Source organism: Pezoporus wallicus, unplaced genomic scaffold (genome assembly GCF_028554395.1).
Source record: "Pezoporus wallicus isolate ANWC-B61680 ecotype Strahan unplaced genomic scaffold, APGP_CSIRO_Pwel_v1 scaffold_7736, whole genome shotgun sequence".
Lineage (NCBI taxonomy): Eukaryota > Metazoa > Chordata > Aves > Psittaciformes > Psittacidae > Pezoporus > Pezoporus wallicus.
Genome location: NW_026636574.1, coordinates 258,034 through 278,407, shown reverse-complemented (window position 1 = coordinate 278,407; position 20,374 = coordinate 258,034). Strand labels below are relative to the sequence as shown.

The following is a 20,374-nucleotide window of genomic DNA, read 5'->3' as shown; positions in this document are numbered from 1 at the left end:
GGCACTGACACCGCCGCTAACAGACCCGGCTTTACTGCGCGGCCCGGTTCAACCCCGCCCCAGGCCCGTCCCTCTCCGGTCCGACCCCGCCCCGGGTCCGTCCCCTCTCCGGTCCGACCCCGCCCCGGGTCCGTCCCCTCTCCGGTCCGACCCCGCCCCGGGTCCGTCCTCTCGCAGGTCCGACCCTGCCCCTAGTCGTTCTTGAGGCATTCGGCGATGAGGTTGAGCTCGTAGCACCAGGTCTCGTAGCGATAGGCCATGCGGATCTGAGCCACGTTCGTCTTCCGGATGTCGTTGCCTTGGGGCCCCTCTTCCTGGTAGTTGTCACCCAGGAACTTGGCTTTCTCCTGTCAGAGAACAGGACAAGCGCTGCAGAGCCCTGAGGCGCCCTCAGCGCCCTGCCCTGAGCACAGCCGGCAGCAGTGAGACCCCCCCGCAGCGCTCAGCGCAGTTCTGGTGTCCCCAACAGAAGGACATGGAGCTGTTGGAGCAAGTCCAGAGGAGGCCACGAGGTTGATCAGGGCCTGGAGCCAGGCTGAGAACATTGGGGTGTTCTTGGGCAGAAGCTCTTCCCTGTGAGGGTGCTGAGGCGCTGGCACAGGGTGCCCAGAGAAGCTGTGGCTGCCCCATCCCTGGCAGTGTTCAAGGGCAGGTTGGACACAGGGCCTGGAGCAAGCTGCTCTAGTGGAAGGTGTCCCTGCCTGTGGCAGGGGTTGGAACTGGGTGAGCTTTAAGGTCTCTCTTCAGCCCAAACCAGTATCAGATTCCATGTGCTGTGGAGCTGCTCCTCATCCCCAGGCCTCTAGGACCCCTAGAGGGGCACCCACCTCATGGGACAGGCCGCACTGCAGGATGCTGTTCCTGGCAATTTCGCATATGTCACAGGTGCTGAGCTTGAAGACCTGGGCAGCGATGGCGTACTCCTCCATGAGGGCCTCCTGCAGACACAGGCTGTGTTAGAGGCTCCACTGCAGCCAGGGCCACCCCGGCACACTGGACCCTTGGCAAACACTGCTGGCTTCCCAGAGAAATGAGCCCAGGGATCAGCTCCTGCTGTACCTTGGTGTAATGGAACTGCATGGGGTCATCTGTAGAAAGGGACACCATGAGGCCCTTCTGGTGGTAGTCAGGCAATGGGTTCTTTGCGTACTCCAGGAAGAGGCTGTTGTTGCTGAGTGGGGACATAGCAATGGGAATTTGGGCAAGGAAGTACAGGTACTGCAACACAGGGGTCTGCAAAGATGATCAGAGTTGCCAGGTTAGGAATACAGTTGCTGTGTCCTTCACCTTTCCGGGGTCCCTCCTTAATCAGCCCAGTGCCCCAGCTAGGAAATCCAACAAAGAGAGTTCACATGTGCAAGAGACAGGCAAGGGAGCAGTCCTCCAGGGAGCACAAGAGGCCAACTGAGTTGAAACCTGTCTGATTTCAGCACTCGTCTGGCTCCAGTGACAACAGACATATCCAGTGATAGGTCTGTGAGGCTGAACCTCTGAAATCTGAATATGTTTCTCAGCTACATCCCCAAACATGCCTGGAGAACATCCCTCCATGCCTCGAGGAACCCACAGAATCATGTAACATCTTCTGGAAGCCAGGCTGTGTCAGTCTAAAGCAGAGGTGCAATTAACACAGCTACAGTGGATGCCAGCTGTGTGCATGTGCTCCTCTGTCATGCCTGGGCTGCTCTGTGACATACTACTCCACTTACCTTCTTGAGGTTGAGACCGTGTGAGATGTTATCTGCTGTCATGAAGGCTGTAAGCAGATGTGTGATGGCCCCGGCTTCCCCACAGTGTGGACGGAAGAGGAACGTGTTCATGCCACGCTGCCTAGGCACATGGAAGAAGAACTTAGAGCAAGCAAGCAGCAGGGGTAGGTGGCCATAGTGCAAGATTCCCTGACTTCAGGTCCAGCTCTGCCCCCAGCAGTGAGTCCCCAAGAATTCAGCTTGAACTAGGAGCACATTACTTGTCATCATTCCTTATCTTCAGCAAGCTGTTCTAGTGGAAGGTGTCCCTGCCTGTGGCAGGGGTTTGGAACTGGCTGAGCTTTAAGTTCCCTTCCAACACAAACCAGGCTGGGATTCTATGATCTGTGCATGCAATAGATGCATCTCTGCAACTCCAAAGTTTTCACCCCAGTTCATCACACTTCCTACAGAAGAGTGTTTGGATGGCTCTGGGACATAAAGCTCCAAACTACACTGGTGCCAGAGCATGGGGGACCCCACTTTTCCACACGAACAACCAAAGAGCTGAGACAACTCATGAGGCAGCCCTGCTTCTGCCAGCCCATCACACATCCCTTAGCAGATCCTGGGCCTCACCTGCGTAGGTTATTCAGCACCAGGATGTTGGCATACATGTAATATAAATAATAGGTGTAGGATGGGTTCTTCTCCGAAGTCCATTGCTCTGGCTTTGGGCTCTTAGTGCAGAACATGTGTCCACTATGCTTGGATTCATCATCCACGCTGTCGAAGCCAGTGATCTGCTTGGCAAGGCAACAGAGAAGCTGCATCTCAAAGCTGCCCTCCTCCTCATGCCCAGGCAGACTAGCTCGCCCTGCCCCACTGCAGCTTGCCATCACCCCACTGCAGCCTGTAGCCCTGTCCCACCCCAACTGGCGCCAGTGAGGTTTTCCATGGGTAATACCCCATTTTTTGTGCACAAACAGGAAAGTGAATGTTCATCACACCCCAACAACATCATCAGGTGGGACTCACATGGCGTAGAAGGACGCTCAGTTGTTTGTGGGCTTGAGGGTTGATAGTTGCCTCAAACACAGGGACAAAGATATTCTCCAGCATTTTCCCAAAGTGTGGGAGGAAATTCTTAGACCTGAATACATCACTGTGGACACAGATAGGGATCAGCTGCTAGCAGAGGAACATGTCCCACTGTCCCCACAATCCCTTCAGGATAAAAAATGAGATAGAGTGCACTTGTTCAACCTGGAGAGGAGAAGGCTCTGGCGAGACCTCAGAGCAGCTCCCAGTGCCTAAAGGGGTTACAGGAAACCTGGAGAGGGGCTCTGGACAAGGGCCTGTAGGGACAGGCCAAGGGGAATGGCTTTAACCTGCCAGAGGGGAGACTGAGATGAGCTCTTAGGCAGAAGCTCTTCCCTGTGAGGGTGCTAAGGCTCTGGAACAGGGTGCCCAGAGAAGCTGTGGCTGCCCCATCCCTGGCAGTGCTCAAGGCCAGGTTGGACACAGGGGCTTGGAGCAAGCTGCTCTAGTGGAAGGTGTCCCTGCCTGTGGCAGGGGCTGGAGCTGGAGGAGCTTTAAGGTCCCTTCCAACACAAACCAGTCTATGATAAGGCACAGGGCTCTTTCAGACCCACAGCACATACTAAATCCTAGGTACTTGGATCATCCACTTCATGTTGGGGGAATAGATGCGATGTTTGGTGAACCATCTGGCTAGCTTGGGCCACTCCTCAGCTGATCGCCCATAGATTGAGAGGCGAGGCTCCATGTACTGGTACTTGGCATCCTCCAGATCAGATCCAACCTCCTGCAAACCAGGGTGCAGTTGCCTGGGGACCCTCCAGCCTCTGAGCACAGCAGCACCGCAGCTTAACTGTGCTCTCCTTCTCTGTATTCTCACCTTGATGATGGTAGCAAAGTACTCGCCATCGATAGCATTGTCTGTTTTCAGATAGAGGTCACGCAGCTCACTGGCACCCACGGGGTTGTACTTGTCATTGAACTTGTCAAAGCGCTGGAATGTCTGACGTCCCTGGGGAGGGGAGGGTCAGGGTAAAGGCTACACACACTGCTGATCCAAATAACCCAAAATGGGGTAGCCAGGAGCTGCTGCATCCTGCCACAACCACTCAGATGTCATGAGTGCACGGGAGAGGGAAAGCTGTGCCTACAGTGGTGGGTAAGTGTGACCTGAGAGTGGTCCTGTAGTAAATGCCCTACCACTTACAGCATGGACATCCAGAGAATCCACTGTCAGGTCATAGGGATGCAGATTGAGCTGTTGGAAAAGCTGTTTCAGAGTAAGCTGTTTGCCCTTGGCATCATAAACTATGCGGTCAGCATCCACAAAGTAGGATTTCTTGATAAAACGCAAAAGATGCTTCTGGTTCATGCAGGCTGCAGCATGGATGTGTGTGTCCACCTGAGAAACCAGAGGGACAGCTACCTAGTTTCAAATTGGAATGCTCAGGCACCATTACACGGAGGCCAACAAACCCCATATATGAGCCCAATATGCGTGGGGAGCTCAGCAGATGAACACAACAGGATGAGGCCAAGAGCACCCCAGTCAGCACCATCCCATTAGCAGCAACAGTGTAGATGCCACAGATCTTGACTCTACTATGCAGTTGCCGGGGTGGGGATGGCACCCAGACAGCTCATCTGCAGAGTTACCAGGGCTCTAAGCTTTGCCATTTACCTTCCGGCAGTTGTAGAAATCCCGGTGGGGGTTGTTCTTCAGCTCTTTCATCTCATCCATCTCATTTAGCATTTCATGCAATTGGAACTTGGATGAGAGGAACTTCAGGCGCCGATGAGCATAGGTCTTACTAGTGAAAGCAAAGGGCAGAACAGTGACAGGGCTCCTTCCCCCTCAACATAGGAGCATGGCACATCAAACACTAGGGTGCAGCTTTCTCCTGAAGTGGAATTGCTCATGCTGGCCTGGCCCTGCTTCCCTAAGATGCTTCTCCTGGCTCTATTACAGAGCTTCAAAGGAAGGCCTGGCCAGCTGTGAGCATACCTGCAGAGTGTGTCTCCAATCCCTCAATGCTGGTTTTGCTTAAGACCCCAATCAAGGTGGATGACAAGAGCCAAGGACACTTTGGAAACCAGCAGGCTGCAGGTATGTCACTGGGGTTTCCTCCCTCTGCCCAGGAAGCAGAGGGGGCAACCCTGGCTCTGCCCTGACCTCCTTCTGCCCGCTGAGGCAGGACCTGTTCAGCTGCATCCAGCAGTGCTGGGTTGTGCACTTACACAGGCCCCTGTGCAACCAGGGCCAAGAGGAAGTTCATGTCATCAACGAAGTGTTCAAGGCTGGGGTAGGGCAGATTCTTTGGCTCATTTCTGTCGGCTGCTGCCTTGTCTTCATAGACATAAACTACACCATCCTTCATCTGAACGTGGTATCCCAGGTCCTCACCAAGATTCCCAGTGTCAAAGGGATCCTCTCCATCCTTCACTGGCGAGGTGAACACTGGACCAAAAGGACAATACTATGAGGCACATGCTGCCAGCCAAAACCCCATGAGCCTGCCCTGCTCCTCCACCACAGGCAGAGGACAGAGACATCCCTGCCACTCTCACTGAAGAGGAGACCGGGGCAAGCAACTCTCCTGTGCAGCCCTCCCACAACCCTGCCCACCCCACAGTGAAGCCAGAGAGGAAACCCCCCAAGCACCTACATGGGCCTGGGCCAGTATCACTAGCCCTCCAGACCTCGCCCTCGATAGTGCGCAGGTACTGGGACGGGGTCCTGGGGAACCTCTGTATGGACTGCTGCATGTGCTTCTCCCGGATGCACAGCGCACGGTACAGGCCTTTGCAGACAACTTCAAAATCTTCCACTGTCACCTGCAAGAGAGTTGGTGCTGAAGCAAACTCACAAGGGAGCCTGCCTGCCCGAGACATAGCTGGTGCACTAAGAGAGAAAGAGGACGATTTTATTCACAGCAATTCAGTGTTCAAGGCCAGGTTGGACAGGGCTTAGAGCAACCTGCTCTAGTGGAAGGTGCTGACGATAGGCAAAGTCCTAGACATGGCAAAGGGAAGTTCCTTGTGCCAGAACCAGTGAATTCCCTGTCATCATCTTTTACATTCCTTGCTGCAAACTGAGATGGACGCAAGGTCTAGGCAAAACACTAGAAGGAATTTTTAGAGCACAGGCTGTAACTGAAGCAAGACCAGCAACATACACTGACCTAATGTGTCAATAATTCCTGATATACTGCACAGGCAAGTGCTTTGTTCAGTCAGGAGAAGTCAGAGTGGCAGCATTGAGAATACTGTGCAGCAACTTCAACCGTTCTGGGATTCTGTGACATGCGCAGATCTCAGACAGTTGTGTGCAAGCAAGTGCAGGCTACAACAGAATGAGCATAGCCCGTCCTGCCATGCCCTCGCCTCTGCCCTGTCCAGACAACCCCATGGGGAACATGCAGCACTCAACAAGCTCCCACTAAGGAATTCAGCTCTGGATCTTCCAGGAACACAGCAGGGTACCATGAGATGCTCATGAGACACAAACTGGGCTGGGAGACACAGACTAACCCCACTGCAACTCATACAGACTCCAATGACACTGGGCACTACTGAGGGACAGGCAGCGACTGTATGAAGTGGTGGTCAGCGTGCAGAAGGGTACAGCCATGCAAATACCTACCCCAGAGGCATAATCCCCTGTGATCTGTACCCGCTGGAAGTCAGGCACAGTCTGGTACAGGGGGGAGGTGGAGATGACCTCTTCGATAGCGGATAGTTTGGTTATAGACTTATGAGCCACAGGCACTGCCAATGCAATCGTCTTCATGCGGAACAAGCGCTTCTTCCTGCCAGGTAGGAGAACCTCAGGCACACAGGACTGACCACAGCCACATTCCAGCTGTGCACTACATGAACCACCTCACTGGTGCTTTCTAAGCATCTCCAACAGGCAGTGCCAGGAGTAGGGCTCACAGCACACACAGCAGCCACAGACTTTCAAGCACAGTCTTTAGAACTTGCACCTTTCCAGAGAAAGGTCTCTGAGTCTCCCTCTCCAGCAGCTCCATGGCCATTGCTGTGCTGACACCTAAGAAACAGGCCATGGGTGTCCTTCTGTCCAACAGCGGCAACAGTTGGAGAGGAAACCCTGAGGTACCTGAAAGATGCCCTGGGATTACCAAGGATTTATCCCAGGGGTGGTGTAAGCTGTTTCCACAGGCACTGATTTATGTTCCCCCGCTCTGGCTGGGGATGTGCAGACAACACTCCTCTCCTTTCCCCAGTTGCCCTGGTTGTTGCTCACCTCTTTTCTGACGTGACAGTGCTCTCCTGAAGTATCATGTGTTTTCTCATCTCCTGGCGTGAGATGGGGCAGATCTCTTCCACATCAAAAGGAGAGATCTCTTGCCTGGTCTCCTCATCTTTCACCTCAGAGGCAAAGACCTTCTCTGCGAAGGAGCGCAATGCCTCATCCATCTCTGAAGGGAGAAGAGTGCAAGGTCACATAGGCATCTGGTTTGCAGCCACTGTAACAGCCCCATGCAGCATCTTAGTTCTCAGCTAAGAGATGCCCTTAGGACACCTACACCTCCATGCTGCCTGCAAGACTCTAAAGTTTGCAACAAGCTTAACAGAGCCTGGGCCACATATGGAGGGCTGGAGACATACCTGGATACCTCTGGTACAAACCACAGTCCAAGAGTGAAAAAAAAGCCCAGAAAGCAGCCCATTCTTGCAAAGGGCACTGATAAGAGCATGCACAGAGACAAAGAAGGGAAGGCTGGCAGAGCCCTTACAGCTGTAGGAAGCTTAAGACCCACTTGCTTCACAAGGCATCCAGCCAGGATGATGACGAGGTATAGATGGAGACAGACAGAACCAGCAGCTGAAGCACTCAGCTGCCCCCATCACCATGCAGCTGAAGAGCTCCTAGCTGGAGAACCCTCTCAGCCCATCATGTGCAGTGTGCTGCAAAGGTGCCAGCTAACATGCCCCTATGAAAGCCACCACTGAGATAAGGTTGACTGGAGCTTTATGAAGAAAGAGAAAGAAGGTTAAAAGCTCTTTTACTGCCAACAACATGTGAACCTCAAGGGCTCTTGTGGTACCAGCTTCTGAAGTGCACGTTTGGACAGTAATCGAGCAGGTTTTGCCAGCAGCTGACAGCTCAGCATGAAGCATAGTGAGGAAAGATGCTGAAAGATGGAGGACACCACCGGCATCTCAGACAGGACACAGTCAGTGGATGACAATCGAAGCAGACAGGACTGACAATGTGAATAAATGAGGTGAAACACTGGATCTGTCCCCTCATGGATCAAATCCTCTTGGAGCAGGATGCTCCAGCCTAAAGTAAATTTAAAAGAAGTTACTTTAGGCTGGATCTCTGCTAAGAAAAAGGGAAAACCAACCAAATAAACAACAAAGGTGTGAAGAGACTCAAGGAAAACTGCAAAATGTTTCACTTCTTGCCGCAGTGGAAAGAACTCCTTTACGAAATGTTTATCTCCTGAGCAGGAGCTCAGGCCTCAAGGACAATGTTTAACAAAGAGCTTCATATATCAAAGGAGCAAAAAGCTGGAACCATTCCACGGAGGAGTGAGGGGCACAGTTGGCACTGCTGAGAAACAGCACCTTCTCCAGCTGCTGGAACATCACCATGATCCTGTAACTGCTGCTTGTTTCCAGTGATCATGTCTAGGCAGTAACACGGAAGAGCATACAAAATGCCTGGAAATACTCACCTTTGTCTTCTGCTGTTTGAGATAAAACAGAAACAAAATGAAACACATGTGATCAGCTCTTCAAACTTTAAGCCTTTTTGCCTAATCATCGCATCAGTGATTATAAAGAGATGAGTGAAGGACAAGTTTAGGCAAAGCCTTCTACTTGCAAAAGAAAGAACAGAAGTTGTCTCTTTGTACATTATAGATGGAAATTCTGTGTTGACTGTTCCATAATAGCACCCTAACAGTGTGTGCACAATGAACCACACAGCAGATGCCATCAGACCTGAGCTCTTTGGCAGAGCTTCTGCACTGCAGCTCTCCAAGGGAACAGCATTTCCTAGAATCTACATCACCTCAGTCAACACCATAAGCAACTACCAGATACCCGATCATCTAATCACACTGAGCTGTCTTAGAATGCCTCTCCCTGCACCTGGGGATGCAGAAGAGCCCAGGAAGAACTGATGAGTGCAGAGCAGCATTCTGCTGCTTAACAGAGAGCAAACATTTCAGTGATTCAGAGCACTGGGGCTGCTTTGCTGTTTTTTCATCCACCTCCTTTGTGAAGACCAGGGTGGATGGGAACGTCAGAGATGCTAAAGTTCATCCTCCAGCTGCTTGTGGTCACATCTCCACTTACCCACTGATGAGATCAAATTGCTGAGACAGTTGCAGATATTTTCATGCACAGTTATAGTGTGGCATCAATATTTTGGTGTGCAACTCATGCCCTTTGCATCTGACTCAGCAAATTCAGACTGGAGCTGGCATCACAAGTCACCAGCTGCTGACTTGGCAGAGCCCAGCCAGCAGAATATGCACTCATGGCACTTGAACTCCATGTATTCATTTGCAAACTAAGCATCCCAGAAATGCCTGCTTTGACCTTTCCTCTCTCTAGTGGATGAAAATGACACTCACGAAGGTCAACAGACTCCCACTGGGGTTGCAGGGCCAGGCTTTGACACAAGCTTCACACACCAGGACAGTGTCTATCACACCACATAGCACTGCAATTCTAACCTGCTCTTATCAGAGCTGCTTGGTGCTGATCTTCCTCTGCAATGGCATCACATGTCCCTCTGTGCTGCTCTGCACAGCCTGGCTCGCCCTACGCCTGCTGCCCAGTTCGTGTTCCCCCTCCCTTGGGACCACAGCACCCCACATCATCCGAGCTTAGGCAGGTTGACAGAGATTCCTGAAATCCCTCTGCCCCCTTCCACAGTGATTTAATGGTGTTGTTACAGGATCCAGTGCACTGCAGAAGAGACAGCATTTTTATTCAGTACGAGCAGAGCAAGATTTAAACAATCCCAGACTGGTTTGGGTTGGAAGGAACTTTGAAGCTCATCCAGTTCCAACCCCCTGCCATGGGCAGGGACAACCTTCCACTGGAGCAGCTTGCTCCAAGCCCCATCCAACCTGGCCTAAACAATAATGTTTCTTTGCTGCACCATCCAAATAGGAAGAAAACCACTCAAAGCCCCCAGTGAAGTGCCCTGGGCTGCACAGGTACCACCAGACCCACAGGGGCTCCAGCCTGCCCAGTGGTTCCTGGCCTCACTACCTGCAGTTTAAGACCTACCTGGGATTCTCAGCTGGGACATCCTTGCAGCAAGTCTGCAGAGCCTCAAGTAACACCCTACTATAACAGAGCACAAGCAGATGACTGACGGCACAACAGCCTCACACTGATTTTACTCCCTTCCCTTGCCTGTAATCAGACTCTCCTGCTCTAAAAGGAGAAGGGAGGTCAGCTCTAAGCCTATTTAAAGTGCAGCCACAAGCACTTGCACTGAAACAGGTGAAGCCACAGCTCAAATTTAACTTCTTTAACTGAGGCTTTCATTTTATATTTAGCAGAGTAGGCCGAGGTTTGCATTGTTTTCATCAGCACAGGGGATGGGTACAAATGATGTGCTCTCACTAACCAGTGCACTGCTCAGAGAGGATGTTTCCTGAGAGGGGTTTTAGCAAAGGAAATGTCCTCACATCTTCCCAGCTGAATCGATCAAACAAAAGGGAAGTTCATGGAATTGTGTTTTGTTCCTGAGCTTTTCAGGAACTGCTGTTATAAAACTGTGTATCTTAATAGTAAGGGTGATCCTCAGTTCTGTACATGGTGAGCCATAACCAAGGTGTATCTCACAGAGACCAGCACTTAGTACAACCAAAGGTGTGACAAGAAACTGCTGTTTTAAGCTACACATAATGCTTGGATGCAGCAGAGCAGGGTTTCAGTCTGGGAAGTACTTCTGCTTGCTTTAAGTAGATTCTTCCTAGCATCCAGGCATTGAGGGCTGTACCCAGTCCATTAGGGTCTCCTCAAATCTACTTCAGATCTCTCATGAAGCTGGAAAACAGTTCCCATCTGAAGGAAATGACCACAATTTGTAGTGCACTGCATATTGCCAGGATAACTCTGAGCACCTGACTCCGCTCAGCTTCCTGGTGGGAAGCAGAAAACCGGGACCAGGTCAGAGGGATACAATAGCTTTGATTTGGAACAGTCTTTTCCCGTTTGTTTCCACTTCACCTCTTGCTGGAGCTGACAAACTGCACTGAAATCAGGACAAGCCAAGCAAACTATCTGGGCTACAGGCAGCAGAGGCTTGCTGCTCACTTCAATGTGACTTTGGTAGTAACACTGAAGGGAACAGAAAAAGCAGCACTCCTGGAAAAGCCAGCACTGGTTGGAAGTGTACGTGCATTTAAAGGCTTCCTGTGCTGGATGGCGTAGGAACAGCTATGAAAAGGCTTTGTCCTCGACAGCGGCTGGAATGAGTGACTTGCATAAGATAGAGATCTAGAAATAACCAGCCATAGATTTTGGCTGTAGGTGCATGGGAAGCCACTGGCACAACCATTCAGTGAAGTCAGACGAGCTGAGACCTGGCCCAGCATCACATAACGTCCAAAGAATCCAGAAACTCTCAAGGGTTGCTACTGGATGTGCACAACTTCGAACGTGCTGCGTTACAATGAAGAGATTCTCCAGAATTGAGGGAGTTTTAGCTCCGCTTCCCACATGTTCATAGAATCCCAAGAATATAAATAGATTTCCCCCCCCCCCATATTTGGAGGTGCAGCCAACAGGGCAAAGGTGGGATGCTGCCAGAGTCTTCACCTCTAATACCTGGTCTCATCCCTGCCGGTAGCAGTCTTCAGTTTCTGCATTGCTCTTGTTCTTACTCCCCAGATTCTGAGCCCCCAACATCAGGTTATTGTGTAACTGCTTCATTTAAGGTCAATAATAATTGGCTCCTGCTGCTTTGCTCCCCCACAGGGACCTTTCTGGATAATCAAGACCTTGGGATTCACATCTGAAACCAAAGTTAACCTTTAGGGTGCCAGGGTCATCCCTTCTCAGGAGGTCTCTTGATCCCACAGCTTTTTTAATCACGGGGTCAATGTAGTTAGGTTCATGGTAGAAATATGAGTAAAGCTTGAGTATGTGGTGCTAAAGTTAGATCTGAGCCTCTTTAGGCTGAAGTACTGAGTACAAACAAGCCATCTTCTTGCTCTTTCTCAACTGCAAAGTGATTCACACACAGAGGCTTCAGCACAGCTCTAACCCCACCCCCTCTCCATCTTTCTATCTGAGCTGCCTCTATCCCACCCTCTGGTCAAAGGAAAATGCCAGAACTTTGGAGGTGAAGGTTCCTGGAGCAGAGCAGCCCTGTCACAGGGGAAACCGTCCCCATAGAAGCCTGGGGGCAAGGGCTGTGAGAAAATGGTTTCAATTCCTGAAGAGGAAAAGTATTAACAGAGGGGGAAATCCCACCATGCCCAGGTGTGCTGTGCCTTTGACCAACAGCTCCTTGCACTAAGGAGCCTCAGCAACTTCTTTCCCCACATTCCCTTAGTCATTCCCTACACAGATCCCTCCAGGGCTGTTTAAATCAACCTCTGCTCTGGAATGCAGCGTAAATCAGGAAATCCTTCAGGTGTGAGCTAGTTTGTAGGAGCAGATTGTCACAGCTAACCTTCACAGTGAAGGAAAGCTTTCCTAACAAGCCAGGAAAATCCCTTGCTTTTAAGCACTCATCCATATATTCTGAATCTTTCCTTTTGGAACAGGCAGCTACTACTGCAGCTACACAGTGCAGGGAGTTTTATACCCTCTTCTTAAGTTCCTTGCACAGAAAACAGACTGGAGTCTGTGTTTCCAGAGGCCTGACACAATGGCTTAGGAGAAACACATTCAAAGCACACTTTCTGCATGGTCCAACCCCTTATTGCAGGAAGAAAGCCAAAGGGGATGTATTTTAGAAGACTGAATTAAGCATCTTAAAAGCATGATTTGGATACAGCAACAACTTTATACATGATTTCACTCTTGGAATGCCAAGTAAAGAAATTCCTCCTCCCCCTTTCTGACTCGGCAATCATCCTTTCCAAAAGCAAAAGTAGGATGCCCTAGGGACCCCACTGCAAATGTGGAGACTCAGCACTAACTCAAGACATGCAGATTGGTGAAGTCACTAAAACTGGACTGTGGAACAAGCCCATGGCACATCTCAAAGCGACTCTCACTGCTTGTTCATGCTGTAGTGAACATACAAATACAGCTGTTCATGCCACATTGCAGAAGGGACAATCCAAGGAAACCCAGATCCCACAGGGAAAGCAGGGAGTATCATGGTAAGCTTTCTGTGAGCCGGTTGTGGACCCTGTGCCTAGCTCGCCTCCAACAAAAGAAACAACCAAAGAATTCTAAGTTTTATTATTTAAAAAAGTTATTTAAGAAGCAAAATAATTTACTTCAATTCAAACCAAATGAGATGCATTATTGGAAGCAAATAATTATACAAACCAACAACAAGTTAGCCCTTGAATAAGAAGTCCAGATCCCAACAGTTCCCTACAATCCTGGAAGTTACACACAAACACTCACTCAAGGCTTGGGGAGTAAAGAGGACCACGTAATTCAAACTCCCACTACTCTCCTTCCCCACATAGGCTTGAAGCTGCTTGAAATCCAATTCTAAGTCACTGCACTAAGCTCCGATGGCTGGAGCATCATTGTGACCATCCAAAGTCCAGCTGATGGCAGAAAGAACAAAATCTGAGCAGTGTTGTTTGAACAAGACCACAGCGTGGGGACACGCAGAGTTCCACTGTCTCACAGTTAAACAGCTGCTCATGGGCCATAGCAACAGGAACCTTTGTTTTCTTATTGGCACTTGTAATTTTTCAACAAGAACATTACCCTTTTGTTGTATTTTACCTCTAAGTTGTTCCTGCCCATTTCCCCCGGCAGGATGGGGCAGTTCACCTGGCACCAACACACGGTTTTGCTGTTAGTTCTAAATAACATCTGGACTAAATCTACAAGCCCCCCTTTCCCAGGGACTTGTGCAAAAACTTCTGTGCTTAAAGTCTGAATCATTCCCCCCAAAGTTCTTGGGGGTTTGTCCTTCCACGGTTCTCTCTCAGTTGCCACCAAAACCGGGGTTCACTTACAGACAGCTGGAAATGAAGCACAAACCCTGAGTTTGTATCACTGTACATCTGAAACTAAAATCATGCAGATGGGAGGGAGCACAGCCTGTGTAGATCAGCTCTGCAGCGTCCCCTCTAAGGCTCCAGAGGTCAATCCACACTGACCCATCCTTACCAGATCATCTTCACATCTAAGATTTTATACAGGCCAAGAGAAGGGGGAATCCCAAAGCCAAGGCAGATGCATTTGCCAGTTCTCAAACAACTCCGAGAATTCACAACTTGTGGATTTTTCACAGCTAGTAGATTTTTGAATGACAACTATAACATGCCCTGCAATGGGGAGTTATGGTGATGAGCCTTCATCCAAAAGAAACAGTTTTCCATACATGACCACACAACCTCCAAACATCCAATGCCAGATGAAAAAGGTTTCCCATGGTCACAGGCTCTGACCTCTGCAATCCTGTTTGCCAGGAAAGAAACTCCCAAGTTTCTCAATAAGCAAAACCCATCTATGTAGCCAGACGACAAGATCTCACCCTTCAAACATAGTGCAAACTCCACACTGCTGCCTCTCCTGTGCAACCAGATGTGTATCCCAAAAGCTGCCATTTTCCAGATGCAATTTATTAAGTAGAAAACAGCGTGCCACTCCTGTCTTTAGAAGCAGACAGTCATCTGCTGCCACAGTGCTGAATGCTTTCATCAGTCACTTCTCATCTTGCACCAAATAAACCCTGCTTGCTGCTTACAGCCAGGACAGCTTGCAGTGAGGGTAATTCTGTCACATTTAACTTGCAGGCATGAGATCATCTTCAGATGAACTCAACCTGAGTCACCATTTGTGCGTGTTGCTGGAAAATAATGTGTTGTGTGAAAACATTGTGGGTTTAGTTTTTCATCAGTGTCTCATCAGTCACGGGTAAAACAAACTGCAAAAAGTACTTATAAGGATTATCACCGATAAAGAAAACCTGATGTAGATTGAGCCTCTTCCATTCCAGGAGGAGAATTAAGAATGTAAGTAGTGAAGGGAGCAATGTTAAAAGGAACAATTTCTTCTCTCAGCATTCACTGATTTCTAATTTCCATTTGAAACTGAGAACTCCAAGTGAAGGTATACGAATCTGACACCAAACTGAATTAAACCTCTTGCAATGTCTCTGCTCACGCTGGCTCAGCAAGCTGACTGCATGCTCCCTCTGTTGGCTGAAGAATGTACCTCCAGATACCAGCTGGGAATTCAGCTTTGCAGTGGGACACACTGACTGACCACACAGAATAAAACCCCATAGCATGAGAACTGAGGAAAGACACAGCATTCTAAGGAATGCTGGTAGGTTTTGCAACATTGGCCACACTTGTACATCCCTATTATAGGAGGTGATGACATGTTGTTATAGGAAGATCTCACCCAGCTGATGCAGGAATTCTCTTGTACAATTCTCTTAGAACAAGCCCAGAATTCCCATCGGTAAAACACCACCTCCTGCACAGTCATTGCTGAACTCGCTGCCTCCCTCATTTTGCAAGGATGCTGCAATCAGAAGCCAGCTCTGTTTCTGTTCTAGCTCATTGCTTTCTCCCCTCAGCCTGGGTGAACATGACAACCACTGCACCAAGCAGGGTCAGCCTGAAATCCCACACCCCTCCCTGACATGGAGACTCTCCAGCTACATTTTACAGAGACAACTTGCAGAGACTGTGTTTTACAGTCTGCTGGTAAGAAAGTAATTCAGGATAAAGTAGTCTGCAAGTTACAGAGCTGAGTAACAGCTGTGCAAGTTCTCTAACCTCCAGTTATTGGATTAACTATTGAGAAGCTGCCCATAAATGCTGGCAGTTAATGTTAAAATGAGCATCTGACTAATTTGGTCCAACTCAGTAGAGATCTGAATGCTGCACAAAAACAATACAAACAGTTCCACCTACAAAGAAAGTAAAAACCAGAGGCAGAATGCCCCCCTCCCTAGTTCAAGAGTCTTACAAGTGCCTGCTGGATCTTCCAGTCTATGAACTCTTTCATTAGTATCCTGTCAGGTAAAGGTATCACCCACACAAGACTTGCCTGCTTCAGACAACAAGCTCCCAAGAAATTCCAGTCCTTGGGGTTTTCCTCAATGCGAGGGAACAGGGGAAAACTTCCAATCTTCTTAGCAAACAGGCACTTAAGTTAGGAAAGAGAATTCCTTTTTATTACAGAAAATGAAGGATCAGTTAAGTGGTACTCCTGGCACAAAGGAGATGTTGCAAATATACTGCAGGGGTGCACAGAGAGCAGATACCAATCTGATACGGGACAGGAGCATCCATGGTGGCAAAAGCATTTCTGACATAAGCTGCCAAGCAACGATCAGTGCTACTCCTCTGACAGTGCTGCAAATCAGAATCCAATCGAAAGGGGACAAGCATCGCTTCTAGCTTTTTACTCTAGAGGTAAAGTGTCATCTTTTTCACAGCATTTAGTCTCTGTAGTTCACTTTTCTTGCAACTGGTTTTCTTCTTGACCAAACCCAGATAACACAGTGAAAAAAGAATCCCAGTTCATCAAGAGATACGACTGCTCTGTTAGCTGAGCAAGGAGGTAGATGCCACAGATGTTCTCTTCAGATGGAGCACAGAAAAGGACCTTGTGCTAATTAAGTGGTACCAAGATTCTGGTCACTGGCACCAAAATACTGCAGGGCATCAGCATGAGACGCAATACAGTAGCATCGAGACTTGTCCAGCAGCTACATCTGAACCACGTATTCTTGGCATCTGGAACAGAAAGGCATCTCTAATTAGCTGCTCTCCACCTTGTGATGTGCAGAGCAACAGTCCCGAACTCATCTGCCTGTTTTTCTGGTGATGAACAACACCTTTCAGGTAACTGCTGGACAGAATTTCAGCTGGGGAACTCCTAAAGTTCATTACTTGCATTATTTTATTGGTTAATCTTCAAACAGGAAATACTCCAGAGCAAAGCCACTTGAGCTGCTCAGGGGTCAATCAACCATCAGCAAATGGTGACTGTAGAACTGTACACATTCCCTTTCTAGTTCAGGTGCTTCTTGTGTATAAAACAAAAATGACACTTTCTCCAAACAGTCAGAATGATTTCCCAAAGGAAGGAGACACTGATAAAATGATACAGAAAAACCAATAATCATCAATAATAAACGACTGACATTAAGCTCACCTTATCACATCACGATGCAGGACAATCCCATGCAGCCTTGATTCCCATCCTCATTGCTGTTGAGCTTTTTCATCCGGTACTGCCGGATCTCTCTCACCAGTGTGTAAAAAGCATCTTCCACGCCCTGAATGCAAAGGATCCAGGTGAAGTACTTTCTTCCCTGAAGCTTTTGAGATGGCTATTCTTTGCATCCTAGAATCTCTTAACATAGCTGAAAGACCTACCCATACAGGAAGAGTACTAGCCAACTTATACTATAGCTCTTAAGAAGGAGAAACTAGCACTTAAGTCCCAAACTCTTGGCTTATGATCTTAACTCCTCCTCAGAGGCAAACACCCAGAGGAACAGCCATTAAAGGAAACAAGGCAAACTGTAACTGTAGAGGGGTCATGTGCAGGAAAATTACTTCTTGAGTCATCATCTCTGGTTTAGGATTCTTAGGATCTTCTGGCTGCTGCTTAATAACTGCAGCTTTTCTGCTTCAGTCCACACTGCTGTGGGTAGAACCAGGCTGACCAGACAAAGCCATGTATCCAGTGCAGCTCTGAACACACTTATTAGTCCACTGGGGAAATCCTTCAGTAAACATAATCTTATAAATAGCCTTTGATAAGAAGCCAAGAAAACTGAATAAGTCTACAATGATTAATGGCAGTCTGACCATGCCCTAGCAAGAGCAGATCACAGAATCATGGAATGGTTTGGGTTGGATGGGATCTTAAAGCCCATCCAGTTCCAACCCCCTGCCACAGGCAGGGACACCTTCCACTAGAGCAGCTTGCTCCAAGCCCCCAAGTCCAATCCAGCCTTGAACACTGCCAGGGATGGGGCAGCCACAGCTTCTCTGGGCACCCTGTGCCAGCGCCTCAGCACCCTCACAGGGAAGAATGAAGCTCTCTTTACAGACATGAAGCTGTGGCTGCCCATAGTACATGGGAAAATGTGAGACTGTTCTGCATTTATCATGCAGGAAGAGGTCAGATGAGAACAGAAGCATCTTACCTGTCTTGTTTTAGCAGATGTTTCTATGAAGGGGATTCCATAGCTTTTTGCTAATTCTTGAGCCTGTTTTGTGTCTACTGTTCTCGTGGGCAAATCACACTTGTTCCCAACTAGCACCATTGGCACGTCATCTGAATCTTTCACTCTCTTGATCTGTTCTCTTAAAAAAGACAAATTTTTAAAAGTTAGGAACTGTCTTCTAAATATAAAGACTTGTTTAGTTCAGTATTCAACCAAACTTGTACTACAAAAATAGATACTAAAGCTGGACAGGACTCAGGGGTTCTAACATACAGCAATACGTCAAATAATTTCCTACACTTCATCTTCTTGTCCACATGTAACTCCATTATTTGCCGCCTTACCCACTGTCTTAGAGATCATGTTCTGTGTGCTCTAAATGTCACTGGATTAAAGCAACCACCCAGATAAGTGCCCCATTCTGAACAGACTACTTAAGTATTGACACAGAACACAGATAAGCTTGAAAAACTTCCTCAAATAACCAAGAGATTTAGTATTTGTCTATTATTTACTTGTCACTGGATTTAAGAGCAAATGGGTCTCGTGCCTTTTCCGCTCTCTGCTCCGGTGGCACAGCCCCTGGTCATACCTGTAAAGGTTAATATCAGCAAATGATTTACTGTTGTTAATGGCAAAGACACAGAGGAATCCTTCCCCAGTTCGCATGTACTGGTCCCGCATGGCACTGTACTCCTCCTGCCCCGCAGTGTCCAAGATGTCCAACAGGCACGTCTCGCCATCGATAACCACCTGCTTTCTGTATGAGTCCTGGAACACACACAGGCAGACTGTAGGGTAAAGCACTTCGGGCAGTTTTAAGGAAAAAATAAATATAATAAGAATAAAGAGAAGCATGAATCAGGAGCTTTTCTAGCCCTGCCTGATAAAAAGACACCAGTATTAAGAACTGTCAGGGATTAAACTGTTGCTCTAATCCCCCTCAACCTTTGTGACTCAAATGCAGAGTCCTGTTTGTAAGAAATTCCTTTAGCAGCAGAAAAATTATAAACACCATCACTGCACCACCATGACTGGAATCTCCAGTCTACCATCTGAGGACTTCTTTTGTTGCCATTGTGCCTACCTGCACCCTGCCTTGGGCAGCAAGGAGTGCGACAGGCAAAGGGGTCTTTGAAAGAGTGTCCTGGTTTCAGCTGCAGCAGAGTTAATTCTCTTCCAAGAGAATTCCTCCTCTGCCGGGAGGAAGCAGGGACAGAACATCTGACCCAAACGAGCCAAAGGGGTATTGCATACCACAGCACATCATGCCCAGTATAGAAACTGGGGGGAAGTTACCCAGAAGGGACTGATCGCTGCTGGGGTCGGGCTGGGTATTGGTCTGCAGGTGCTGAGCAATTGTATTGGGCATCGCTTGTGCTTGCTGTTGTTTTTTCATTTTCCCTTTTAGTTTTATATTCCCTCCCCTTGTTATTTTCCTTATCGTTATTATACAGCCCTTTAGTCAATAAACTATTCTTATCTCAACATGCAGTATTACATTAGAATCATAAAACCAACCAGGCTGGAAAAGCCCTTTTAAGCTCATCAAGTCCAAACGTTCTCCAGCACTGCATTTACCAGCTATTCATGCGATTACAGGTCCACTTGTGCCTGCAGCTCCCGAGCCGCGCAGGGGCTGCAGTGCAATGGCTTGTTCCGAGCACAGCCCGATGCATAACGGGAATAAACCCTTCTCTCTCCCTTGTCTCTCATTCTTCCTCCCGTTCTTCTCGTTAACAAGGTAACGTTAAATGGGTGTTCGGTACCGATACGACTCAGTGGCCCGAACCCTTCTGGTTCTCCGATTCGGTTCTCCCGCCTCCCCTCCGCACTCCACCCGGCCCGCGGGGCCGGCACCGGCTGCTTTCAGTCACAGCCCCACCGGAACCAAACGAGTGAAGGGAGCGGCGGCCGCGCCGCCCCGCCCCGCAGCAGCCCCGGCGCGGGCCGCGGCTCACCTCGATGGTGGGGTCGTACTCGTCCACGAAGTGGTTCTGGATGAGCTGGATGGTGAGCGCGCTCTTCCCGACGCCGCCAGCGCCCACCACCACCAGCTTGTACTCGGTCATCGCCGGCCCCGGCCGCCCCGCGGCGCGTCCCACCGCCCTCCACCGCTTCCGCCTTCCGCCGCCACGTCATCACCCACCGCCGGAAGCGCGGCGGCGGGTACAGCTACTTCCGGACACGTGCTGCCGGCGCGGCCCCCATCCCCCCCGCAGGAAGGAAGAGACGGGCGGGAGGGCAGGTTCGTTTTGTCTCAAAATCAGTAAAACTTTATTCTATTTCCATTCTTTGC

General features: G+C 49.1%; 2 protein-coding genes across 2 annotated transcripts; both read right to left on the bottom strand.

The window, feature by feature from the left end:
* Positions 1-185: 185 nt before the first annotated feature.
* AMPD1 (adenosine monophosphate deaminase 1) lies at positions 186-10,157 on the bottom strand. The gene is made up of 15 exons (XM_057400595.1): positions 10,008-10,157; positions 6,997-7,171; positions 6,373-6,538; positions 5,396-5,564; positions 4,968-5,187; positions 4,411-4,540; positions 3,937-4,131; positions 3,610-3,741; positions 3,353-3,516; positions 2,727-2,853; positions 2,328-2,491; positions 1,710-1,830; positions 1,060-1,233; positions 828-938; positions 186-347 (listed from the first exon to the last, which is right to left on the bottom strand). The coding sequence occupies exons 1-15, from the start codon at positions 10,027-10,029 to the stop codon at positions 192-194; spliced, it is 2,226 nt and encodes a 741-aa protein (XP_057256578.1). The 5' UTR covers positions 10,030-10,157; the 3' UTR covers positions 186-191.
* A 5,886-nt stretch (positions 10,158-16,043) lies between these two features.
* NRAS (NRAS proto-oncogene, GTPase) lies at positions 16,044-20,176 on the bottom strand. The gene is made up of 5 exons (XM_057400602.1): positions 20,037-20,176; positions 18,668-18,846; positions 18,055-18,214; positions 17,052-17,175; positions 16,044-16,630 (listed from the first exon to the last, which is right to left on the bottom strand). Exons 1-4 carry the CDS (start codon positions 20,145-20,147, stop codon positions 17,056-17,058), a joined length of 570 nt encoding a protein of 189 aa, XP_057256585.1. The 5' UTR covers positions 20,148-20,176; the 3' UTR covers positions 16,044-16,630; positions 17,052-17,055.
* Positions 20,177-20,374: the final 198 nt, after the last annotated feature.